Here is a 27,311-nt window from a genome sequence, read left to right on the forward strand (position 1 = left end):
ATGTATTTCTTTTACAGGAAGATGCTCAAGAAGAATTTGGCTGGAAACTGGTTCATGGTGATATTTTCAGGCCCCCAAGAAAAGGAATGCTGTTGTCAGTTTTTCTAGGCTCTGGCACACAAATATTAATAATGACTTTTGTTACCCTGTGTAAGTAAAGTGGGGAGGATTTAGTTGATTGTACGTGATTTTTCACTGCTAACTGCATGGTGCTAGTAAAAATAGCAGTACAGTTTTGTCTAGAAATTTCATAAAAGTCATTAGAAACAGCTGAGCTGATGTAGTAGACATGCAACTTACTAAGCACAGATTTTAAGATAACTGATGTACTGGCTTTAAGTCAAACATATAGTCTAAGGTTTCTAACCTAATTTCTGAAAGTGTGCATCTTTGCTTCACAGTTTTTGCTTGCCTGGGATTTTTGTCGCCTGCTAACAGGGGAGCTCTAATGACCTGTGCTGTAGTTCTGTGGGTACTGCTTGGAACTCCAGCTGGTTATGTTGCTGCCAGATTCTACAAATGTGAGTAATAGTTACTGAAAATGGCAATGCTTAAGTTCATTGATGTAAATTATCACTACAGAACTGATTTTTATTTTGCTGCATTGTTCATAGCTTCCCTTGGGGCATCTTGGAGAAATGTACTTACCTTAACAACAGAAAATATATATAGAACACTTAACGTAGTTACACTGTTTTTGACGTAATCGTGCCTAAATGCCCTGAATTGCTCTTGCTGCTGTGTATTTGTAAAATAAAATAGTATTAGTACTAAAGTCATTACATCTTTACACCAGAAGTTTTCTGCTTCTATTTCCTATCACTGTGAGGACAAGTGTAAACCTGCATTTAGTTTTAGCCATGGATGTTGCTGGTAACACACATCTGCACCCCCAAATTGTGAACCTCAGTTCTTACATGGCTGGGATTTGTGACCTCTTTTTAGCTAGCTCCCATGGTTTTTGGAGAATAATTGGTTTAATAATTTGGTTATGGGACTGCAGCTGGAGCACAAGGGAGAAGGATTGTTTGGTGCTCTGTAGTTGTAGAAACCACCCTATGGTATTTGTGCCCCTGACAGGAGTGAGTTTATGGTGTTTTCCCTCACTGATTCCAGCTATTGTTTCAAGACCTGTCTGTGTGCCAGCTCAGATGGTTTACCCCTTTATCCTCTGATTTATTTGTAGGTGAAGCATGGCATTCCACATACAGCTTTAGGTTTTAATTTAAGGTTTTAATTACCTTACTCAAGGTGAAATGTGCTTTGACTGAGAGAGATGGATCTTTTGGACTACTTTAGTTGTGAATATAGCGGGCTAGAGGAGAAGTTTATTCTAGACCTTTAGCCTAGCACTAGATACTCGAGTTCTTTCTTCTAACTGTTTTGTAATTTTCATGTGGGGAAAACAGCATGTATTTTGTAGGGAGTTTTTACAGAGTGGTGGTGACGTGGTAGTGAAGTACAGTAATTTCATGACCATAAGGCGCACTGGACTATAAGGCGCACCCCCGGGGAGGCGGCAAAATTCGCAACTCTGTAGATCATATAAGGCGCACTGGACTATAAGGCGCACTTTTTTTTTTTGCGGTGAGGCTCCGCCCCCAGCTCACCCCGTCTCAAACCGGCAGCCATGGGCCCCCAGGGCCGCCTGTACCTGGCGGGGCCGGGGCATGCACACCACTGCTCCGTGCTGCCTCTCTGGGGCCGGGCTGTGGCCCCTGCCCCTCTGTGCCGTCTGCACAGGGCCGGACTGTGCCTGTGGAGGGGCTGTCCCGCCTGCACGGGGCCAGGGGGTGCCTGTGGAGAGGCCGTCCCACCTCCACAGGACCAGGGCGTGCCTGTGGAGGGGCTGTCCCCCCTCCACGGGGCCGGGGCGTGCCCACCACCGCTCCGCCCCGCCTCCACCCAGCAGCCACGGCCCTGCCGGCTCCCCCCGCGGCTCGCAGCTCGCACTTCTGGGTAGGCAAATTTCTGAATTTTGTCCATCAGATAAGGCGCACTGGACTATAAGGCGCACTTCCGTGTTCCGGGAAAAATTTTAGTCAAAAGGGTGCGCCTTATAGTCGTGAAATTACTGTATTCCTGATATCCAAGCCAGTTAGACTGAAACAGAAGGAAACTTTAGTACTAAGAACATAATTGAGGACATAATTTTTCTTTATATTGTGGTGTATACTGTGTGTTTTGAAGGATATTTTTAAGTGTATTGATGGCAAATTGAATGCTGTGTCTTTGGTGGAAATGTAGTTATTAATGATAAAATTTCATATTTTATTTACTGGGAATCACTTAATTGATACTTGAATGTTTTGTTGAATTGCTAAGACAGTCAGTCAATGACTGATCCAGAGATATCTTTGTTATAACAAGAAGTGGTTTATACTCTTAGAGCATGTAAATGTGATTGGGTTTTTTTTTATATTATGTAAATAAAGTAATGTGAGACAAAACAAAATGCAACTGAAATGGATATCCAGTTTTTAAAATTGGGGTGGTTTTTTCAAAATTGCATTTAAAAAGTGAAACCTGAGTTGAAATTAAATGGTTAATCTTAATAACTGCTGTCATGTTCTACCAAGTTTTTATGAAGAAATAGAAACTTAATTAAAATCACTCTAACCATAATCACTTCTGACTTGAAATAAAGAAGCATGTCATTATGGCAGTGCTCAGATGAAATTATCAGCTTCACTGCACTCCAGCAGTATATTTTCATTTGAAAGTGTACTGACTAGAATTTTTATCAGTACAGTGCAAATTCATAAAGATTTTCTTAATAAAGCTGTCTTTGGTTTTTTGGTTTCACCGCTGCTTAATGCAGTTAAGACTCAAGAAAACATCACTGCTGCTGTAAGCGTGTTAGTTCTGACTCTCCTGTAAGATTCACAGGCAAGACTTATTTCAAGAAAATTGTTAAGCTTGGTTTTCACATATTTACGTATCTTTACCTACTGAAATCTGCAGTCAAATGCTAGAAAGCTTGAATTTCTTAATCGCTTCAGGTTTTAAATTTTTTTTAAGACTTAGAAATACTGCAAATCTGCTCCCTCCTTGTAGTAGATAAAGTGGTCAGACACACAGTTTTAGTTGGATACCTTTCCTGACCTTGGTATGAGACATTTTGCTTTAAAGTTCTGTGATTAAGCAATGGAATAAAGAAATCTAATTTTATTAATGAATATTTAGTTTACTGTTTTAAATTTGGCATGGTAGCACATTATTTGAGTATTTGCAAGCTAAGTATAATGGGTAAATGGACTGGAAAATTAATAGTTGAGCTTAATGCATGTGTTAATGTCTATCCAATGTTTTAATATACAGCATTTGGAGGTGAGAAATGGAAAACAAATGTCCTGCTGACATCATTCCTTTGTCCTGGGTAAGTTGAGAATATTGCCATGATTAAGAGAATTAAGTTGTTTCTCTGATATGCATAGCTAATTTTTAAAGTTTCAACTATACAAGTAAATCTTAGATTGTCCCTTTATTCTGGAAGCTACAAGAGTATCATGGTGCTTTTGACAAAGATGAGTAAGTGGCATATCATCCCTAGATTTTTTTTGTAAGCGTTTGTTTACTCTCACCACATGAAAAGGTTGATGAGGAAAAAGCATTATGATAGTAGTAAGTTTTAGGCTCACTTTTTCATTGTCTTCTTTTATTCTCTGGACTGTTTCTCTGACTACACTGTAGTCAGTCTTATATAGTGTCATATAATGTATAACCACTCTGGTAATTTTTTTCACTTAATCACAGCAAGCAGTCTTACCCTGAAGTGTAGTTAAGACAAGCATATATTTGAAATATCTTAGTTGGAACGTCAGCGCCTGCTGGAGTTCAGTCCCACTAGATTAACAAAGAATTGCTTGTCTGACCTCTTTGTTTTCATATTTTGTGTGTGTCATTTGGTTTTAGCAGAGATTCCAACTAAAATCTTAAAGCGGTGCCATTGTTTTGTCAACATTAGTAAATGTTAAGAAGTATTTCTATGCTTTAAGTGTGCTGTGTGTTTTTCAGAATTGTATTTGCAGATTTTTTTATCATGAACCTCATTCTCTGGGGAGAAGGCTCTTCAGCAGCTATTCCATTTGGTACCTTGGTTGCTATTTTGGCACTCTGGTTTTGCATATCTGTACCACTGACGTTTATTGGTGCCTATTTTGGGTTTAAGAAAAACGTAAGTGTTTCTGAGAAGTTGTTTTTTTAAGTGTATACATATATACACACACATAAATATTTTTCTCTGTGTAGGCCATGACTGAGGTAGCACCTAAGCTAGTTGTACTGTTTGGTTACTTCAGAATTGCATTAGATAACCAGTCTTAGTATTCCAAGGCTGTGACACATGGTTGGTGGCAGTGATACTTTTCTGCAGCGATTTGGGTTATCATTGTATTTAAATGAGTGACTGCTACAAATAAATCAGTGATTTGAGCATTTTTATTTTAACGAGCACATTTTTCATATATTAAAACAAGTACTTGACTCAGCAAGCATAAAGGAAAGCAAATCATGCATTTCTGGGTTCCATCGTGTATTTCTTGTTCCTGTCTGCCCTCTACACTGAGGATGTTACCTGATCAGATTGCTGGAGTTCTGTGAAATCTGTTTGCATAAGTGTTCTGTAAATGGTTATCTCTGCTTGGCAGACATCAATTGTGATTTACTCCTAAGCCAATCAATTCCACGTATTTTTAAGAGGGCTCCTTGTGACCAAACATTTCTTAATTTGGAGACCAAATCATTAAATAATGAGATTGGATCTTTTTTTTTTTTTTTTCCCTGCATAGGAAGCCCAGGATTCCATCTCTCTGTAGATCTCCTTCAGAAATTATTGTTGTAGTAGGCACTTCTTAAGTCAGTTCTGTAGTTACCTTCTTTTTCTTAACCAGAATTCAGTGGGTTTTTCCTGATAACCATGTTGAAATTCTGTCAAGTTCCCCTGCATTGTACAGGTGTGTACATCTTTTAAGAAAGGAAGATTTGATAAGCTAATAAGGCAATGTGGTCGTTGTTGCAAAGACTTGAAAATTAAATCAGAAAGGAAGTATCTATTGATGCTTTTGATGTGATCTTTATGAAAGGGGAAAGATGCAAAGTATGCATGTATCTTACAGTGCCTTATATTGTTTTCTCCCACCATGCTGATCCATGCATGTGTCTTAAATTAGGATCAAATTTCCAGATTGAGTCCTTTCATTAAGTTTATCCTAGTGCAATTCTGGAAGTAAATCCTGAAAAATAACATGCTAGAATTTTTGGAAGGTGAAAACAGGAGTCTGCACCACGAGCACCTCAGCTGAAATGTGGTAAATCAGCTCAGGCTCCGTAACAGATGATAGCTAGGCGAACATTAAAAGGGAAATCCAAAATATCTGTTACTGTGTTTTCAATAAGAGCTGTTTTTAAAGCGAGTTTACTAAGCAAGTGTTGGTAACTGAGCTGGGAATAAAAGCAAATGTAGTATAGCTGGGCATGCACATGCTCAAAACAATGGGTAGTCTTTTTGCTACCACTCATTACAAAAAGAAAGCAAAAATGTTAAACATTTTATTTATTTCTTTCTTTGTTATTTTCGTTTAAAGGCTATTGAACACCCTGTTCGCACGAACCAAATTCCACGTCAGATTCCTGAGCAATCATTCTATACAAAGCCATTACCTGGCATTATCATGGGAGGGATTCTTCCTTTTGGATGTATCTTTATACAGTTGTTCTTTATTCTCAATAGTATTTGGTAAGTTCACTATAAATTGAATTTTCTGTCTTAAAAAGTGGTAATTTCTTTGTGAAAGGTTTTCTTCGAGATGCTATGCCTCATTTTTTGAGGATGCAAGGCTACCATAATACTGGTTCAATGCAACTTAAATGTTAACATCTTTTCAATGTTTTGTTGTTTCGAAGATGCTCAGTGCTTTTTGTGCTTGTTGGGGTGTACAGAGAGGTGGCTGTGATATGCTTAGCAATTTACAGCTGACCTACCTTCAGATAGTTTGTTGTTTTTTCATTCTACTCTTCTAACTTCATATGGAAGTGGCTCTGAAGCTGATATATGGCATATAACTTGACAGTAGTAAAGTTTATTAAAATAAACTTGAGATTTTTTTGGTAGTTGTTATTAGGCTAAAAAAGTATTACTACTCTGGGGAGGATAAAAAGAACCAAGAACATATTCTTGTGTAATCTTTATTTTTAAAAAAGTAATTATTTTTAAAAATAGAGAACCATAGACTAGTGCAGTATAAGTGAATTTTGATGTGAGGTCACTGACAAACTAATCTACTGTGAGGAATTTGTCTTCCTTCTGGCACAATTTAGTTATTGGATCTTGTTAAACTGTTTCTGAACCTTGAATAGGTGCCTCTACCCAACACAGACAGTTACAGCATTTGACATTTCTTGTTATTTTGGAGCTCTGCCCCTTTGATTGAAATGTGAGGTGAAATCCAGGTTCTGCTGAAGTTAGTGGAAGAGGTCATGCTGACTTCACTGGAGCTGTGATTTCACCATTATGTTTAGTCATTTCTTTCTCTAAAATCCCAACCAGGGGCATGCTTTGGTTTGCTTTCTCAGTGTTCTCAGACTGAGCTGCCAAGGTTCCAATTCTTTAGTTAGAAAATAAATTAGTCAATTGTATAGCCGCACAATTGACAGTATTTCAATAGGAAGGGGAAGTACTTAGGGTGAAGGTGATGTTACTACATATGAAGAGATAATAATAGCACAATGGCCATTTAATTTTTTTTTTTAACTCCCTTTTATAGGTCCCACCAGATGTATTACATGTTTGGCTTCCTGTTTCTGGTATTCATTATTTTGGTTATTACATGTTCTGAGGCTACAATATTGCTCTGCTACTTCCATCTATGTGCAGAGGTAGGAAATATTTCAAACCTCATAATGTTCTAAGAATGGTTAAAAAATTTTTAGTGCTTTTGTAATTAAAAAGAAGTATTCCAGAATTCAACATGAACACTAGTGCTAGATGAGATGTACGGTAATTTCACGACTATAAGGCGCACCCTTTTGACTAAAATTTTCCCTGGAACCCAGAAGTGCACCTTATAGTCCGGTGTGCCTCATCTGATGGACAAAGTTCAAAAAATTTGCCTACCCGGAAGTGAGAGCTGTGAGCCACGGGGGTAGCTGGCAGGGCCGTGGCTGCCAGGTGAAGGTGGCGCAGAGCAGCGGCGGGCACACCTCGGCCCCGTGGAGGCGGAGCCACTCCTCCAGAGGCATGCCCCGGCCCTGTGGAGGTGGGACGGCCCCTCCAGACGCTCCCCCCAGCCCCGTGGAGGCGGCACGGCCCCTACACAGGCACTCCCTGGCCCTGTGCAGGCGGCATGGCCCCTCCACAGGCACAGCCTGGCCCCGTGCAGGCGGCACAGAGGGGCGGCGGCCACAGCCCGGCCCCGGAGAGGCGGCACGGAGCAGTGGTGGGCATGCCCCGGCCCCACCGGGTACAGGCGGGCCTGGGGGCCCACGGCACCGCCCCTGCCGGGTACAGGCAGGCCCGGGGGCCCATGACTGCCAGGTTGAGGCGGGGCCTCGTCCAGCAACCGCGCGGAGGGAGCTGGGGGCGGAGCCTCGCTGCAAAAGAAAAGTACGCCCTATAGTCTGGTGCGCCTTATCTGATCTACAAAGTTGCGAATTTTGCCGACTCCTGGGGGGTGCGCCTTATAGTCCGGTGCGCCTTATGGTCGTGAAATTACTGTACTTAAACCATGTCATTAAAAAGTGAAGCAGACTACTTTTGGCAAAACTTGTAAGAAATATTAAAACCCTACAGTGGGTATTGCTGAGTCAGATATCACATCTTTAGATTCTCACTCCCTGTTTTCTGAAGATGTTAAATTAATCCATTAATTTTGTTCAATCAGAGTGCATTTTGGACATACCCAGCCTTGGGAAAAAAATCTGTATGGCTGGAAATCAATACATCTAGCTTATTTTGGGTCTTAGAATTTTGTGTATTTGCTGTTGATCTTTAGGTAACAGCTCTCATTTTGAATGGTGTCATTAAAGCAGTATTATATATACTATATATAGTTCTTCTCCCTCTAGATAAAAAACCCTACAAAAACTTTCTTTTGGATAAAGTCAGAGAAAGTAGCTCTGCATTTACTAGTAGGATCAGTGGGCTAGAGGAGTACGCAATATTTCTCACACATCTGTATTTTTTCTTCACTCTTTCTAGGACTATCACTGGCAGTGGCGTTCATTTCTCACTAGTGGCTTCACTGCAGTTTATTTCCTAATATATGCAATACATTACTTCTTTTCTAAACTGCAAATCACAGGAACAGCTAGCACCATTTTATATTTCGGTTATACCATGATTATGGTTTTGATCTTCTTCCTTTTCACAGGTAAGTGTATTGAATCTCAGTTTTAAATTTTGAATCTCTCTTTAGTTTTGCATAGTAAAATTCTTGACAAAACTAATCTTGATACAGAATTATAAATATATGTATGCCTTTGATTCTTTTTTCCGGGTGTAGCATATTGCAACTATGTGATTACAAATTTTAATAAAAGAAACAAGTGAGGATGAGGCAAAACTACTGCTAATTTGAGCTAATTATAGGAATAATTAGGTCTACAAATATGTGATAAATACCTTTTGAAATTTCATTCTTATGATAGTCATATGACAAACTCAGTTTTTAAAATTAATTGTCTTTGGAGAAGCACACTTCTAATCACACACAATCAAGTATAAAGTTACAGTGTCAAGATAAAAACTGCAGATTTTATGGAATAGCTGGAAGGAAGAGAGAGGAGTAAAATCTGACAAAGAATGCCTTTTTTTTTTTTTTTAATTTGCTCTTTTTCAGAATGTATTTACCTTTTTTCCAATTGCATTGAAGTGGCATGGGAAGCAGACAGAATCTCTCTAATATTTTTTTGTATCAGTCTTGTCAGAATCTTGTAATCTTCATTGTAAGCATTTGGAAAAAACATCTGTCTTAGGTGCTGCATTTCAATTTCCTCTTCAGTAATTGAGATGAGGTCACAAAATCTTCCGTTGTAGTCTTCAGTCAGATAGAAATAGCCCTTGTTTAGGGTGGAAAAGTGGCAGTGAAAATGCAAGAAGTCTCCTTTCAAACTGAAGAAGGCAGCAACTGCCAACTTTAAAAAAAATCTTAAAAATTCTGTGTTCTGCTCCAGCAGAATGCAGACCATCCTTGTGCACTCTATCCTAGAGTAGTACTTCTAAAACTACTTTGAACTGATCAGTGGTTTAAATAATATCAGGCTTCATGTTGATGATGACTTTCCATGATTCCAAAGGCTTGGATATGTGTTTATGTATAGACACCATCTTTTGAGGCCTCCTAGACTACAAATGGCTTGTTATCAGAGATTTTAATACAAATCTCACTATGACTATTAAGGAGAATTTTCATTTCCACTTAACATGGGAGAACAAAAATAGTGAAAAAGGGAAGAGAACTAAGAATGGTGTTCACTTTAAGTGTAACCGAATATTTCAAAGACATTTCCACTTCAACTAAGGAAATATTGAAGCAGTTTGTGCACTATAACTGAGTGCAGATGATGATGATGAACGGGAGCAATCGCCTGCAAGAATTTTCTTGGGTCATTGCCTGTTAAAAGGAAGAAATGGGACTTGAGAGCATTATATAATCTCATTGAAAAGTGATCAAGCTGTGTCCCAAAAGTGGGCAGTTTTTATCTTCTGTCCTTCGTTTTAAGTCAGTCTAATGTCATTTGGCATTGCTTGCAGATAGTTTGTAATTTATGCATCTCTACTTTTATTCACATTTCTGTACCAGTTTGCAAGTCATTCTGAATGCATAGATCAGAGATTCTGCCTCCCTTGCTCACTTTTTCTTTTTCACCCTGCTTTTCTCTTAACCTTTACTTCTGGTCTGAGTGTACTGATAGTTTCATTGAACTAAAAAATCCTAGGATGTAGTTGTTCAACTAGAAATGAATGTGTACTGCTATATGCAGACTGATCTTAAATGCAGTGCAGACTTACAAAGTAGTGTGAAAAATAATAAGGCCTTACATAAGTGTAAGGTCAATTAATTTCGTTTCACCAGCTTTTTCAACAGATGTTCAGCAAGTCTACATGTTATAGTAAACAGTTTTGCCCAAAACCAGAATTGTGTTTACCATCTCCTTTGTTCACTTTGTTTACTTTGGATGCATGCACTAATTCTGAAGTGGATTCATTCAAGATAAAGGGGATTTATAATAATTTTCTGTGCTGAGACTTCGTTTAGCTGCCTTTTTGCATTTCAGATACCCGTATCTTTTGTCCTTATTCTTTCAAGTCAGTCATGTCACATGACATTGTCTAGAGGCATTAAGATGTGTCCACTGCATCTCCTTGTTCCTTTGCTCACATGTTCACTTTGAGTTGACCAAGTGGCTGTGCAGCACCTGCCAGCAAATTTTTAGGGTAGGTTCACAAGCATGCAAAGAAGAGGTGGTTTATTCTCAGCCCCTTTCAGCTGCTTTTGTGGCAGTTATATTAGTAATTGGGACAGTGGAAATGCAAGTCGTCCTGTACAACTAGAACTAAGTTTTCAGAGTCTGTATGCTCTTGGATTTTTTAAACTTTCAATTTCTATGTTGAAATCAGGGGAGGATACACGTGAGGTTAACCACACAGAATTGTAGAACACTCTGTGCTTAACGATTTTTTTACCTACTTCCCACAAGATGAAGTGCAAATTAACTTTTAATTTGGAGAAATAATCCTGTTTCTTAAGATTGAAGAAGAATTTTGTCCATTTAGATTGACAGGAATGTAAAAGCAGATTATGTTCAGTTCTCTGAGATTTACTGAAGTGCTCTGACATAAGGATTTACAGAAAAAATGAGAGGTAGGAAAAAGAGGCAGTTCTTCTCCATTTTTTAAAACAAAATAATGTATTAGCAATTTAGCAAAAACTCCTCCCAAAGGCAAGTGACTTCCCATGTCAGGATGATAAAAAAGCTAAAATGAAAAAGTCATAATTATTGTATGAGAACTATTCTGCTGCTGCTTACTCATCTGTGAAAAATTGTCAGGATTGGGAGGAAGGGTTTTGACGGTGCCCTGCTGCTATGTCGGTATAACACATGCTTCAGGCACTTGCATCCATACTGCATTCCAGGTCATTGATCAGACTCAGCAGGCAGAATACCGGGAGCTACATGACAAATCTTTGATTCACAGCTGGGATCACAACTACGTATCATAGTAAATGAGTCCCTTAAACATCAGTAGTTTAGCAAGTGTAAAGTGAAAAAAAATGACCATGATATCATTCATGGTTCCTTTCGGGCTTTTACGGAGAACAGGTTACCACGCTTTTGTTGTCCCTTTTACCAGATCTAAAACAAAGGAAGTTTTTTTCCTCTTAAAGAATTTCCTTGACACTTGTATAAATTAGGGGTATGATTTTAGAAGAGGTACTGAGGCAAAAATCAGATAATCTTCAGGGCTTTTTTCTGTCCTAGTTGGTTTTGGAATTTAAGATTCCTGTAACAGGTGTTCTGAGCTGCTGTTTAATCCAATATCATTCTGATGGAGACTGAATTTTAATGTAATCCAGTTAGATTAACAAAGCCCAACTATATTCACTATTTCACATTCAAAATATTTTTGTTAAAAAGTTTCTTTTGGAGTTATACAAAGAGAAGGGATTAAACTGTTTTTATTCTGCTAGAAGGATGATAAGTTCTCAAGGAAATGGTCTTCATCCTTCAATTTTATTTCAAATCTGTGTGTACCTTTTGACATAAGTATTTCAAAAGTGTATATTTTTAAGGTATGTAACACGTGTTTTCAGTAGGACTACAAGTTGTGTAGTAACTACACTATGCTTTGAAATTTGTATTAACTCAGTCTATGGAGAAATAAAGGTAATGTTCTAGTTTTCCAAGACCTTCAAGTATTGCTAAAGGATGGGAACTCTGATGCTGTTATTACGTTTATTGAACATAATAATATTCTGATAGCTGAGCAGATCAGATAAAGTATGTGTGAGTAGTCACTGAGAAACAGTGAAGTGGAGCAGTGTGAAGGAGTGGGACTGCAGCACACTGGAACAACGAGAACAAAATATAAGACAAATAACACAGGAACATCTTGCAACCAGAGCCTTCCACAGGATCTGTTGTATGTTCCTGAAAACAATGACATAGGTTATAGAGTAGTTGATGCCTTTAAGAACCAGGTACTGTCTATAACTTTCCATTATCTGATCTGATTGATGTACTGAAGACTAAAGACAGTAGATCACCTATATATACATCTTGACTTATAAAATCCAGGTAGAAATTAATGTCTCCTGTGTCAGTGTTTTAACATGTAATTTTTTTTTTCTTTTAGGGACAATTGGATTCTTTGCATGCTTTTGGTTTGTAACCAAAATTTACAGCGTAGTGAAAGTCGACTGAAGAAACCAATGTAAAGAGTTAACACAGAAGAGGTTTAATCTTCATTAACGTAACTTAAAAACCTGGTCTTGTTGATGAACTTGAGCTTTATCAGAAGTATTGGCTTCCTGTTCCTTGAGAATGATACTGAAATGCACCTACTTTTCCACTAACGCGTTTGTATTGTGACTTAACAACCTGTTTTCATTCAAATTAAATGAAGATCAGAGTTATGATATTTATGCATTTGTAAATACAACTATACTTTAAAAGAAATGTTAAATTCTAATGGCAGAATAGAAGTGGCTGTATTACACAATGATACTTCTGATCAAAGTACAACTGTAAATAGGTTTTTCTAGCTTGGTAGGTGGGATGAATTATTTTTCTTTGAGGGAAATGAGAACTTTTTATTATGCTAACTTTGAAGGATGACTCTTAAGAAGTGTTACTTTTAGTCTGGATGTGATTTTTATTTTTTACTGGTGTTACGTCCATAAATATTCTGATTTCTGTGACTTAATTAGTTTTGGTGTTCTTGGCCTTTTAAACTATGTGCCTCTGAGTCCTTGAATTTATAAATTCATAATCTAATAAACGTTGTAAAAATGTCTTCATTGACTTATTACATATTATGAGTTCATAAAAATATGTAAATACAATTATATTGAAGACAGATGCTTAAAGATTGCATAGAGTATTTTACGGCATTTTCTATGGTTTAATGTATATTGACACACATTTAGATCTGCAAGAATTATTGTTTGTGCTAAACACCTATAACATGGACATGTGATTGTGGTGCATGAGAACTGAATTACACACACATTTAACAAAACCACTCTGCAGCATTAATCCAGTCTTTAACCCAAAAATGTTTCCAGAGATTGCTATGGAGTTGTCACTATGTTGAGAAGATCTTACAATGCATGAGTCAGCACTCTCTGCTGATCTTGCTTGTAGATTTTAATGATGCATATTCTATAGAGCAGCTATTGCTGACTGTACTTAATGTAGGTTAAAAAATAAAAGAAGATTACTATTTTTGCCTTATATTAAGAGACTAATGTCAATTTTGGATGACTGGCATTAAACCTATATTTGCCTTTTTTTGGAAATGGAGTGTTTTGTTCAAGCCTTGTTCGGTAGTTTTAGATACATAACACAATTTGGTTGGTAAAATTTTATTTAAAATTAAACTTCATGTACCAATTATCATTCATAAGGTTGGGGAGTTTTATTCTTACCAGTTTACTTTTCTAAAGGACCTTAATGATAATGCTTGAATATTGGACCCAATAAAAATAATCCTTAGTTGAGGTAACTTGTCATTATTAACCTCCCAGAAGTTGGTACATCAAGGCTTCAGGAGGCATTCCCACAATTGCAGTGCTCCACAACCCTTCCCAGGTGAACTGCAGCATTAGTGCTCTGCCTGTCACCAGATACAGCTCTGCTCAGATGTGGACAGGTTTGTTCTTGTGCCCCTCCCAACATGTAGTCACTGGGAAGTGCTGATTTTAGGTAAATCTTCCATGGTTTATGTTCAGAACAGGAAAAGGGTGAGTATTATTATTATTCTCAGTATTCCGCTCTTTCTCTTTATGTCAGACACTAGTAATCTATTTATTATCATATCTCCATAAATACATTCCTCAACAGATTAATGAAATACTTCTCCTGTTACCTTATAGAATGACTTCAGGTACACGTGCCTACACAAGTGACACTTTGGATTAAAGCACAAATCTTCAGGGACTACTGAGAGACTCTATCAGCTGATTTCTGTACAGCTGCCATCATGTACTATTTCTTCTTATGTGAAACATCTGGAACTTGCTGTTGATGAGATGAGAGTAGTTAACTGCTTGTAAATCAGATAAGCCAGAAGATTACAAATGAAGTGTGTCACGTTTGGGCGATGGCACATTGTTGCCACGTGCCAGGATTCCAGGACTTCCAATGAAAATGCAGTCGAAGTTCTCCCTTCCTTCAGGTATTCAAGCATTGCCTGCTGGCCACAGCACACACAGGTACAGGTAGCAGGAGCAGAGGGATGATAGAAAGGTTTCACCAAAGCAGTTTACTTTAGGGATTTAGCATTAGATCTTTAAATATGCATGATCCTAAGTTTCTGAAAGTGTGCAGCCAAAAATCTTGGCAAACAATAATTACACAAATAATTCCTCACTGCTCACGTTGTGTCTCCTGCATGTAGTATGGGCATGCTGCTAGCACGGGCCCTCTAGAATTCACTGTATTTTTAAAGCCTTGCTTTATAAGGATTAATTGTCTTTACTCAGGAACCCATTCTGATACCTTCAAACAGTTTTTCTAAGTTCACTGCAAAAGGCTGCTTCAGACAGGGGCCCACAAGGTGTCCTGAGAGGCTCTCCAGCCTGGGCAGTGAGATGGGCTGAATGCCACATGCCAGCTTCTCAAGTTCAATAGTGCCAATGCCTTGTTTTCAAACAATTCAGCACAACCACTGTTCTGCTGATGCTGCTGCAAGATTTAAGACTTGATATGGCTTGTGTGGGTGGTTTGGGTTTTTCTTCGGGGTGGAGGGGAGCAGGTTGTTTGGTGGGATTTTGTTCAGGGTTTGTTGGAGTTTTTTTATATCAAGTCGATTTTGTCTCTTTTGGGGCAATTGTTCAGGTAGAGAAGATGGTCTTCCTGATATTTTCCCATTTTCCCATGACTGTCTTTTGATTTGTTTATGATTACACATTTGGTTGAGGTGTGTGAAATCATTAAACTGACTTGGCTACATGACCTGACGAAGGGAAATGAGCAACTGAGAAAGGAAAGTGACATCCCAGCAAGGCAGGCACACGCACAGTGTGGCCTCTGCTTGCCCTCTGTGTTGCAGAAGGTGAGCAAACTTCTTCTCTGGAGGATGGTAAAGGCAGGTGGGCTGTGTTCAGCTCCCACCTATTGCATGCACCAGTAATTGGTTGCTCTGGGATATTACTGAGGAGGTCAGTGGGCTTCCAGAGTGACCCATCCTCTCCCTTTGTAGCCCAAGGATACAAGCAGCAGTAGGATTGTGACATTTCTTCTCCAGCCTTGCTTAGGAGCTACAAAATGGAGCAGTCAGAGAATCAGATCTATTTCCTACATTTTTGCAAGTTTTCACAAGGAGCCCTCTCCACTCTGCTGCTGGAAACTGCTCTTCTCTGTCCACTGGAAGAAGGCTAGCAAGACAGCTGAGAAGAAATTGATGTTCTCTTGCTCTGAGTTCTTCTGCAGGCTGTAGTGACAGCAACAGAGCTAAATCATATCTTCTCTTCTGCTGCATAATGCCAAGTCAGTGCAGCCCCAAGGTAGGTGGAGAGCAAGGCAAAGAGAAGCAGTGGTGGCCTTAAATTTGCTGTTTATCCCAGAAAGCTGGGTGACTGTAGTCACACTGAATAAAAATTAGAGAAAGGCTTCCTTCCCTTCAAGGAGGGCATTCTCCACACCCAGGGGGCACAGTCCAAACAAAGAATTGACTATTGTGCCAGGGAAATGATGGTTTATTAAGCTCAAGTCTTTTGTGTCAGTGTGGTACCTGTTTTAAGTGGGGGTTTTTGCTGGAAGAGACATCTTAGATCCAGAATTGAATTTCTTAATAGATCAAGACTAGCAGACAAATGTAGGCAGGTTAAGAATATGACTAAATACCCAGAGATTTTCTTGACCAGGTGTCAAGAAATGTGTCTATCTTTCTGTCTTTGGAAACGGCTTTACCAACATGTTTGTGAAGGCCTGTTGCTGCACAGAATGGGACAGAACTTGCAATTTCAGTTTTGTTGCATGGGACACTGTCTCCTGTCCCACTCATCTCTGACACCAGAGAATTGCTTCAGAGAATTGCTCTGACACTTCAGAGAATAGCCTGAGCAAGCCATCTACCATGTACTTTGATGCTGAAATGCACTTCTTATTGCTCCAAGTGCACAATGTCCATATAAATACCCAACAGAAACCCCTAGAGTTTGATGTAACAGGAAAAAAAAAAGGAGGGGGGGCGGGGGATAAGTAGGAAACAGAAATTTCATTAAAAATGCAAAGTTCTCGGGCTGCAAATAGATGACAGCAAAGACAAATACTCCCTCTTGGAGTTTTACTCAACTTTGAAATTCACACCCTGAGCAAATACAGATAAAGCTGCAGCACTGCTAGTTCATATACGGTATATAGCAGAAATCCATCTAAGTTGGGGCTTGTCACACCAGAAGTTCATGGAAGAACAAATAAATGTGCACTTCAAAGCTTTATAGGAATCAATCATAAGAGCTGCATTTACCACAGTTAAACTTCAAAAGAAAATCTGGGCTGTCTGGAATGAAAGGGAAAAGGAGAGGACAGACTTCCCCAGATGCAGCACAAGCCAGAGGGTCCAGTTTGGTATAGACATGTTCCAGCCTTTTGCATTTATTTGTGCGGATGTAAACTTTCTCTTTTACTTTTTAGCACAGCTTCAATAGAGTAATGTAGGCATAGGAGAAGCGGGTATTTGCCTCCATGCCTTGCCAGCAGTGGCAATATCCACAGCTGGAGTAAAAGAGATTGGATAGGGCTAACAAATTAGAGAGCAAAAATTATTACCCACTGCTTTCATTGTAATTTTGAACTGTTTATTCCATCATCTCATTGCCTGCCCTGGCAGCTCAACAAATTGGTCAGGTGTTTGTTGGGCTTTTTTCCTCCTCCCTGTTGTCACACTCCTGACAAAATTTCAGTTAGAACCTGCAGGTCTGTCTTAGCAATTAACACCTAGTGGTCTTTGGGAAGCAGCGTGGAAGGCTGTGGTAGAGGATCACAGATTGGTATCAGTGAATTGGTAACATTACAAATTAAATATCTGAAATTTAGACATTTCTATTTAATTTCTGAGGGGCCAGGTTTATTTCTGTCAATGAACACTGACAAGATTTATATATGTGGACTAAATTCATAATATGGTGACCAAGTGTGAACAACTGAAGGCTCCTTCTAAATATCCCAATGCCACAATAGTTAATGAGGCCAGCCGTCGTTATCTGGGAGACACACAGGCAGCTGTCATAGTAGCTGTCACTCACAGCAGCATTAAGTACAAACCATAGCATTAAAATAACAAACAGGAGAGGAAAGCTGGGCTGCAGAAGGATTATCCTGGGTCCTGTCCATGCTGAAAACACCACATGACCTTCTGCCCAAAATGGTAGGCAATCACTTGGTCGCGTGGCAGTGAGTGATCCCCTGGTGAAACTCTGGAAGGCAGCCTCTTCTCAAATTACTCCTGCTAGAGGTTTTTCTTGTCTGCTTTAGAGCACAGATTTCTCTTGGAAATTTATTTCACTATTTCTGAAGATGATGATCTGTTTTTTGAAAACTGTGCTTCCACCATACACAATAACTTTCTGTTTGGTGTGTGGTCTTCATCTGGCCAAAATTATTTGTCATTTTTACTTTCAGTTTAACTTAGGTTTAATTGTCTTGATTTAAGCCTCTTGCACTAACACTAAGCTGCTTTTGTTTTTACTTTGGATCCAATAATTTTAATGTTTCCTCCATATGGCAGTGAGTTTTTGAAGGAAAAAACAAGGTCTGAGATGAAGTTATTTGAATGGATTGAAATTTGGAAAGTGAAACTAAAAATATAGATAGGAAACACCAAGCTAATGTGACATAAATGTAAGGAATTCCTGTGTGACAGACATATTTTAAAAACTGACAAAATTTTTCACTTCTTTTGTATCTATAGTGGATGCCTTATGCCTTCAGCAGCTGGATAAGCAGCACAGCTACTCCTTTGGGGTGAGTGCCAGAGAATAACAGTTATAAAATACATTTCAGTGATTTTAAACAATGAATTACACCTCCTTGTCAAAAGTATTTTTGTCAAGCATAACTGGCCTGTGGGCTTATTCTGTGAGTGTGGTATGTTTTGTTAGCCAAGTTCCTTTATAGTCACTTGGATCATTAGCATAGGGAGGAATACGGTGTGTCGACCCAGATTTTTAGTAGGTATATAGGTAAATATTCACCCTTTGAGAATATTCAACCATTTGTTAAATTGGTAAAACCAATATTGTTTCACCAGAATCTGAAATAGAGTCCTTGTTCAGTTGTGGCTGTGTCCTGCGAGGCCAGGCTGGGGGGTTTTGCTCCCAAGCATGGTAGGTCAGAGACTACATTCCAGTTAGAACTGCAGGCTGAAACATTTATGTGACCACCCTGAGCTCATTTCATTTCAAACACACTTGGGTAGCCAACATCTCCTACTTAAACCAGCTGAATTCAACTAAACACCTTGGGGAGCAATCATATGATCCCTTCTCTCAAGTCACCCACCAGGCAGCTCAGGAGATCCTGCAGGTCACAGTAGGCCATTTATGACCACAACTGGTGCAAATCTACCTGAAACAGTCTCTATATCGCTTTGCTAAAAAGCACAACTCTCTTTTTGCTTGTAACAGATGTGTGAGGTACAGGAAGTGGCAAATTTCTGCATCTGCTTGCACTCCTTTTAGTTGCATTTAAGTCTCAGGTTGCTCTCCAGGTTTTAGGTATGGGCTCTAAGGTGGGAATTTTTTCAGTCCTTGACTGATCTAAAGGTAGCCCAAGTTGTTAGAGGATGTATTTCCTGCCATGTGATAGCCATATGGCAATATCTGTAATGATGGATGATTCTGGTCTACTTGATGGCAGAAAATACTTATGTGTCATTAAAATCATTGACAACAATTCCTTTTCCCATCATGTCAGTCACAAAACTGAAATCAATTTAAATAGAGATTAAATGGAAAGTGTATTTCCAAGGTATTCCTGTAATGTCAGTCACTGTGAGGCTACTGAGATGCAGGAGCTCTGTGTTCCTGATGGGCATGATAAACATGGATGACAAAGTCAGCAGATAGTTCAGTCCAGGATCTAGGACCAGCACTAAATTTACATCTGCCTTATCCACATGGAGAGCTACAGAGAGCTCCCAGCTTGATTGTGGCAGGTGGCATGGAGCACTGGCACGAGTCAGTGAGGGAGTTACCTGGAAACTTTACCCACTGAAATGAACACAATACCTTACAATTTGAACCTATGCAAAGGGGAAAGGCAAATTTAGTCATTCAACTTCTAGCTGAGACAGTACATGGAAGGCAAGGCGCTTCTGTAAATTTTCAAGGGATTCCAGGTTTTCTCAGTGACCTGAGCCCTCCTGAGTGCCTGTAAGGATCTTGAAGGAGTTCTGCTGGCAGCACTAATGGTCTGTGCTTAAGGATAGAGTGTAACAAATTGTCTCACTGTTCATCTGATAAAGAGTCCCTGCTTTTTGCTGGGATGCTCTGGTACCTGGCTGATTCGAGGAAAACAAAATAATTTCACTTGATGTTTCACACATCGAAAACATTCACAAAATCTAATCACACTTGCCAAATCCTTTTTTTCTCTTTATAAAAATGAGAATGTTACCTAATTGAAGTAGTGTGAAAGACCACCCTTTGGATGTTTAATGGTCTTTGGAAAACTATTTTATTTTGAGATCCACTGCCTTCTGACATGACAGAAAGCAGCAGCACTGAAATGATGTTTCAGATTCTATAGAGAATAATGTATTCCAAATACGCACTGTATTCAGAACATGTATTCTTACCTTCTTGATCTCAGTGAATTTACTGATTGAGAAAATCTTACTGGAAATCAGTGAAAGCTCTATTTCCTGGTTTTCTTTTTTCTGTTTTTTTTTACCTTTTGGCATTAAAGGATAATGTACTGTGTATAATCTTTTATGTAGGAAAATGTTCAGAAATGCTTAAATATAATGTAGTCAGTTCAAGTGGCAGGTAGACTGGCTAGTTTCAAGTTCTCCATGACTTCTTTAAATGTTTTCTTTCATCTTTCTGTCTTTTCTTATAGTGGAGAATAACCTCTGAAGCCAGCAGCAACAAAATCTAAATTGCTCGTACCATAGGGCTAAGTTATAAAAGACTTTTTAACTGAGGAGAAGTAAAGGCTAAGTTGTACAAACATTTAGTTTAGAATTAGATAGAAACTGGACATTCCTTAAATGTTGCCTCATGGAGAGCTGTGCAGGTAAATAAAGCTCACCAGCTTTTTTCTACGTATTTTCTCCTCCGGTTTCCCAGAGCTGATTCCCCAGTTCTCTGGCCACAAGTACTCTTTTGGAGATGCACTGAAAGGCTGCCATAGGTCCTTCTTTTCTTTCATTTTGATTCACGTGATTCTTTTCAGGATATGCAGGTTCCCAGTTCCTGCTGCATGACCCTGGGCACGAGCATTCACAGCCTCAGGTGCCACAGTCATCCCTGCTTACCAAGTCACGCTTGCTGCCAAAGCGACGCCTTGCGCTGGCTCCATTTGCTGTGCCCTTCTGCTTGGGGTTTCATAACCTTCTTACAAACCACAGCATCATCTGCCCAGGGGCTGTGCAGATGTAGGAAGTGGACCTGAAAACTAACAGAGACGATCAGCTGGCGGATAGTGCATGGAAGAGAAATCTCCAGCACAGGCACGCTCGCAGGAGTTTAATCTGCTTGATGTGGAAGTGTCTGGACCTCCATTCAAAAATATTGAAGCTGTTCTGTAAAGTACAATAGGGACCTGGACTAGCAGCAACAGGACTAAAAAATAAATCAAACAAATCCACAGCTAAAACTGGGATTAGAAACAATTTTTTAATATGTCTTGCAGGATAACAGAAATTTAGTATAAACATGATACACCTTGGGCCAGAAAAGTGGCTCTGTTCTACTTACCTTGTAAATATCATGATTTCTATGCACAATTCTTTTCTTTACATGTTGGCACCTCACAATGGAAATTTTATTTTGCCTCCTAGTTTGCTTGAGTGTCAAGCAGAGTTCAGCGCTCCCTTGCACAGAGCAAGTTTTAGAGACAGCACTCACATACACACACAAACAAGCAAACCCAAGGGTCTCTGCCTTTTAGACACACCCATTTCCCTCCCCCTTCAGCCAGTAAACAGCTCCCGGCTGCAGATTTGATCCTTTATGGAAGAGATTTTTAAGATGCTGGCTGACCTGTCCAGCACCCTGGTAATCCTCAAATCATCTGCTTGCCATGCTCACATGGAGATGTCACCGAAAAGGCTTGTTGACAAGCTTCTGCTGCATGAAAGACAAGTCTAAAACTGCCATTATCTTACTCAGTTCACCACAAGGTTGAATCAAACTCCTCCTTCTGACAATTTCACCAAGACTGTTGACAGAAGAAGATTGTATGGAAAAATATTTTGGGTTCCAGTTCACTTTGTCTTAGATTAGATTGATACTGATCTGTATAACAGTTTGTGAACTCATTTAATATTTTTTTTTAATTTACAAGTTAACTTTCTGGAAGTCTGAATGTCCTTTCCAAGCAAATTCTTATACAATGCATTTTAAACATCCAAATACTGTATTTTATATTTTTATGAAGCTAAAATATTTTACTAAGATTTATGTCAGTTACTCAGTTTTTATTGTTTTCATATACAGTGATTAGTTCTCAGGTCTTAACAAGAGCTTGTATGGCAAAAAGTCAGTAATTTAGTGATAAAATAAAAACTGTGATATTATAAGCACCTATGAATTCGTCTATCAAATTTTGCAGTGACTAATAAATACTAATCTCAGCTAAACTGTTTTGTTACACATACAGCATGCTCTGATCCCAAACAACTCCTTAATCCACTATTTTAATAATAGTCTATGGATTAAGGGATCTATACTGTATACTGACACAGTGTATTGAGTTCAGTTTCTATAGATGAACATTTCTGTGATCTGTTTTAATGGCACACAAGCCATCATAGCATTATGGTGTCAACAAGCCTGCAGATTATCTCCTGGCTTTCAAAGCATTCTGCAGGAAAGCAAGTTTAATGAATCTCCAGAAAGGTGAAAACATTATCAAATCTATAGGGAGACACGACTTTGAAATAAAAGTAATCATATAATTACTAACAAGCATTTTTATATAATCGACTAGAAGATATAAAGAATGTTTTGAGTTTTGAAATCTGTCAAAAACACATTGTTAAGAAGGACAGTCTGCTTTCTTGGCCCACTCCTTCTCTACATGTGCATCATAACTTTCTCCTAGCATCCTCATTTCCTCTTACAATTTGCCAGTATTTCATGTAGGAAACCCATCATGATGCTCTTTACTCTTTTTTAAATTAACTTGCTCCACATAGTCCTCTGATCTGTTATATTCCTGCTTCTGAACTCCAGCGCCGCCGCCTCGCTTTAGGTCAAACCGCTGTGCCTGCAGCAGAGGTTCTCCAGCACCGTGCAAAGGGGAGGAGTGTCCTCCCACCCACTTCACCTGGCAATGTCACCACATGTTCAAGGCTATTTTCCCCAAGCTCTGCCTGTAGTCAGGGAAAGGACACACTCCTGCTGGAGCAGGAGTTGTTGCTGTCAGCTCGTAAGAAACCCAGTGCAGAAACCACACCTCTTTTTGTAATAGATCACCTGCTCCCACCTGAAGAACTGGCAAGCACATCTCTCCAAAGCCTTGTACAAACTCTTGTTTCCCAGTTGTTTACCCTGTTTCCCCATCCCCTCTTCCTTCTAATCTTTCCCAGCCAGTGTATAGAGCACATGGGATATGTTTTGCTTCCTAGCATGAAAATATTTTGACTTTTCTGAATTCCAATGATTCCACTGAGCCACTTTTCAATAAGGTCCTCCCAAAATCGCATAGTGCATAACAGCATCTGAATTGTATGGCAATGAATTCACTGTAATGTCCTTTTGATGTCTGGAAACAGGAATTCTTCAGATGTTTTATCAAGCGTTTTCTCCAATTTATGGCTGGACCTGTTCTCATAGTTTATATTCCCTGCAGCTTCACCTAAGCTACTGGCCCTTTGCTTTTTCCATAGGTTTCTGCCATTTTTACTTCCTTTTTCTATCTGTTGATGATGCTTACCAGCATCCCCAGCTTACCAGGGAAGGGAAGAGTTTGATTTCAAAGGTGGAGAACCAGACTTGGACAAGCAGCCTCTGGAAAGCATCCCAGGTAAGCATGGATATTTACCTTTCCTGAGATCTGGAGAGGATGCAAGAGCATAAAGCCGTGGATGTCCCCTGGTTAAATAGGATGATGGTAGCAGGGCCTCTGCCCTTCCCAAGTGGAGGAAGCAGCTGCCTGAGTGGTGCTTTTAAGGTAGTTCAGAAAGGGAAGCTTTGGGCCCTTCAAGACCACAGAGAAAGCTTTTCTTAACAAAATGATCCTGTCTCAACATACCAGGACTATTCAATCCATTTTCACCAGAATCCATCACGCTAAAGGCTCCAGATGATGTACTCTACATGGATTTATGGTGGATTAAAACACTACATGCTGCTGGGATACGACACACACTGCAATTCCACTGAACATAACGGTGCAATGAAAAGACATTGGACAATTAGTTTTTAATTATGAAAATGCTGGCTTATTTCTAGTTGTATAATAACACAGTTTTGGGGGAGGTTCTCAGAATTTTCTGTTGCTGGAAAGCACATTGCTCCTTTGGCTCTCATCCTATGGGAAGGAGATGTGTGGGAGTGAGGGAGTGCTGTGAGCTGTCTGGTGGCACAGGAGGCACCACAGGAGAAAGCTCCCTGGGTGATCTGTGGTCTCAAGCTGGGAGGCAGCAAACATTTGGGCAGGTAGGAGTTCAGGCCCAAAGCAGCACATTCACCACAGGGGCTCTGTGACACTGCTGGCCAGCAAAAACAAGTGCCTGTCGGAAAGAGGCACGGGAGCCTCAGTGAGATTGGTGCCCACAGTTATTTGTTTCCCATTCTTGCACAATGAACTGAGGAGGACATCCTTTTGTGTTCACACAAACACAAAGAGGAAGGCACAACATGCCTTCGCTGTTATGATGCTCATTTCTCTCTTGAAAATCAAAGTAAATGAGTGTCAAGAGGACACTGACATGCAATAGCTTCAGGCAGCAGCACAGCTCTTTTTTTCTACTAAGATTCCAATAAAAAATTATTTCCTTTTATCAGAGTGATTTATTAAAAGTTCTACAGTACTGCAGTAGTACACTGCTTCTTTTTCCTTTTCTTACTCAAAAATACTTTAGTCACTATCATACCATTAAGAGATCATCATAGAATTAGAAAAATGCTTGTAGAACAAGAAACATCACATATCCTGCCAAAATATTTGGTTTTGTAGCAACCTTATTTGTTCAACATCTCAGAAGATACTAGACCAAGGTTACAAAAAAGGTGTTTCAAATCCAGCAATTGAAAAAAATACTGTACATTAAATATACACTGTGTTTGGTGTGATGCTTTGTTGAAATAAAAGAAGAAAAACTGGTAGGTAGTTATCTTTTTTTAGAACATTTTTCCTAACCCATTATTGTTGCTAAATGATTTTCACCAGCACAGTCCATGAGTCATTTGAGCTTCATAATTTATCTTCTATCTGAGAAATTGCAGGATCCCTCTCTCTGATGAATTTGTGTGTAGCTGTCACGTTGAGCTGAAACACTTGTGCAGATGAGATTTTGCAAGGAGATACAAAACCCAGTAAGTACACCCACAGAAGTATTATAATTCTGATGACCAGCCCCAGATGAGCTAAGCTGCCCTTTACTGCACATACTCTTCATGTACACATGGCTCCAGGGGTCTCAGCCCCAACCATACTGCTGCTATAGGACCCACATCCTCAAAAGTACCTTGTGCCTAACTCTTGAGGATGCCAGTGAGAGTTAGGCTCATAAATACCTTCTGAGCATCCTGGAAAATGTTACACTGGCTAATCCAATTAAGTGAAAACTTAGCATCTTTAAAAGGCTTCCCATTTTAAAAGGACGAGACAAACAGTATTTTTCCCAGAATGCAGAAGGGAAAAGATGATAATGAGATTTAATTAATGTCCCTCTGTTGCCATGATCATTTACAAGTCAAAGGGATGCAACAGGCCAGGATATTCTAGGTTTTTCGGCACTGGGTGATGCAAAACCTACATTCTAATGCTGAAGAAAGGTTATTTGGATTTCTGACAAAACCTGAAAGCTGCTTGTGTCAGCAGTGTCCTGCCTTCCCCTGACGTTATTGCACTAAATGCTGTTGCTGCAAGGAAGATTCTTCCCTTGTCTGTGTTAACCAGTGACAGGACCTGAGAGAAAGACATGAAGTTGTGTTAGGGGAGGTTTAGGTTGGACATTAGGAAAAGGTTCCTCACCCAGAGGGTGGTTGGTCACTGGAATAGGCTCCCCAGGACAGTGGTCACAGCACCAGCCTGACAGAGCTCAAGAAGTTCTTGGACAGTGCTCTCAGGTACATGGTGTGATTCTTGGGGATGCCCTGTGCAGGGCCAGGAGTTGGACTTTGATGATCCTTGTGGGTCCCTTCCAACTTAGGATATTCTATGGTTTTATGAGACACATTTCAGGAGGTCTGGCTGTCCGCTGCTCCTCTCCTCTCCCTCTCCTCTCCCTCTCCTCTCCTCTCCTCTCCTCCCCTCCCCTATATCAGGTGCCACACATCTCTTTTTTTTCCCCTCTGCAGGCCATCCTCATCAGCAAAGTGGGGAAGGAGAGCATTTTGTACACCTGCGAGTCTTGGAGCTGGAAGGGGAAAAGACAAGAGAGATGCCAGGAAGGAAATCTGTTCCTGCAGATATAACGGAGGAGCAGGAGACAAGTCCAAGGTTCTTTTCCACCACCTCATGCAATATCACCCTTCATGAGGAAGTTCCCCGAGGAGGTAAAACTGCTAGGAGGAGAGAGCAAAGGGAAGGAGGCATCAGTGACAGGAGGGAGAAGGAACCGTGTCTGCCACACACAGTTTACTGGACCTGTGCTGAGAAGGGTTAATGCTGTCACGCTGATGGTGATAACGAAATGTTTGTTATCGCAGTGTGTCAGATCCAAGTGGTATCACCCATGACTTGCACGCAAGATTACATCAGGAAGGGAAGCTGAGCGCAGGTCACGTTCACGGTTCAGCACAGCTCTGCAAAACAGCATATTTTATTTTTGCTAGGAGGGGAAACTCATGCTTTGCTGACACCGCTTCCCCAGTAAAGTGATGCTAAGCCAGACTGGAAAATTTCCACACAGCTCTCTGACAAAGACAAGCCAATTTTGTGTCAGGAAAAGAACAAAGTTATATGGCAAAACTCAATGACCCTAGGAAAGAAAAAATTCCTTCCATGAAGACTTGCGATGAACCTACATGGATGTGAACCTGGGTTTTCCAAGGAATGAGGGCACTGGTTTGGGGTGTTTCATAATGTGTGTCTTGTTTTTACAAAAGCTGTTGCAATGGGGATGTCTCTCTCATGACCAGGGCAACATGTTCAGCGGTTGTGGGAAGGCAGGAATGAGAGATGACAGTACAGACAGGTGGCATGATCCAAGCTCAAAGCGTCCTTTGGAAACTAAGCTGAAATATCCACAACGTTGGAGGAGATTGCTGGCGTTATGCTTTGTGGCTCTGGCACATTCCAGCATCACGGAGAAGAAAATTATATAATATGCTCAATCTAAGTTTGGACTGATGGAAAATAGAATCAGAATCCTCTGTTTCCTTTTCCGGACCCTTTTATTCTCAAGTTTGTATCTTTCCCACCCCATCCACTGCTACCTCCTGTGTAATCTTTGGTCTTCTCTCTCTATTCCCACTCACGGCAGTCACTCGCACACTGAGAGCAGTGGAGCTGGAGCATCCCACCCACTACAGGCTCCGGAGGCCGAAAGCGCTGGAGCAGCGGGAGAGCGGCAGCGATCCGGGAGCTGCGCCCGCCGTGACGTCAGAGCCGAGCGCGAGGCGCGGGCGTGCCGCGGGGGGCCCCCAGCGCATCCAATGGGAGCGCGGGGCGTGTCCCAGCTCAGCCAATGGGAGTGCGGGGAGTGTCCCAGCCCAGCCAATGGGGGCGCGGGGCGTGCGGCGGCGGCG

The 27,311-nt window shown here is 40.2% G+C and overlaps 1 protein-coding gene across 1 annotated transcript in view; it reads left to right on the plus strand.

Moving 5' to 3' along the window:
• The window catches only part of TM9SF2 (transmembrane 9 superfamily member 2), a 30,627-nt gene extending 17,612 nt beyond the window's left edge, over positions 1–13,015 (plus strand). The window contains exons 10-17 of the mRNA XM_033052204.2: positions 18–150; positions 402–521; positions 3,322–3,379; positions 4,018–4,177; positions 5,586–5,737; positions 6,765–6,876; positions 8,198–8,369; positions 12,356–13,015. Coding sequence (XP_032908095.1) covers positions 18–150; positions 402–521; positions 3,322–3,379; positions 4,018–4,177; positions 5,586–5,737; positions 6,765–6,876; positions 8,198–8,369; positions 12,356–12,423 — 975 coding nt within the window. The 3' untranslated portion in view covers positions 12,424–13,015. The remainder of the gene's footprint in view (positions 1–17; positions 151–401; positions 522–3,321; positions 3,380–4,017; positions 4,178–5,585; positions 5,738–6,764; positions 6,877–8,197; positions 8,370–12,355) is intronic.
• Positions 13,016–27,311: the final 14,296 nt, after the last annotated feature.

This window comes from Catharus ustulatus, chromosome 2 (genome assembly GCF_009819885.2).
Source record: "Catharus ustulatus isolate bCatUst1 chromosome 2, bCatUst1.pri.v2, whole genome shotgun sequence".
NCBI lineage: Eukaryota > Metazoa > Chordata > Aves > Passeriformes > Turdidae > Catharus > Catharus ustulatus.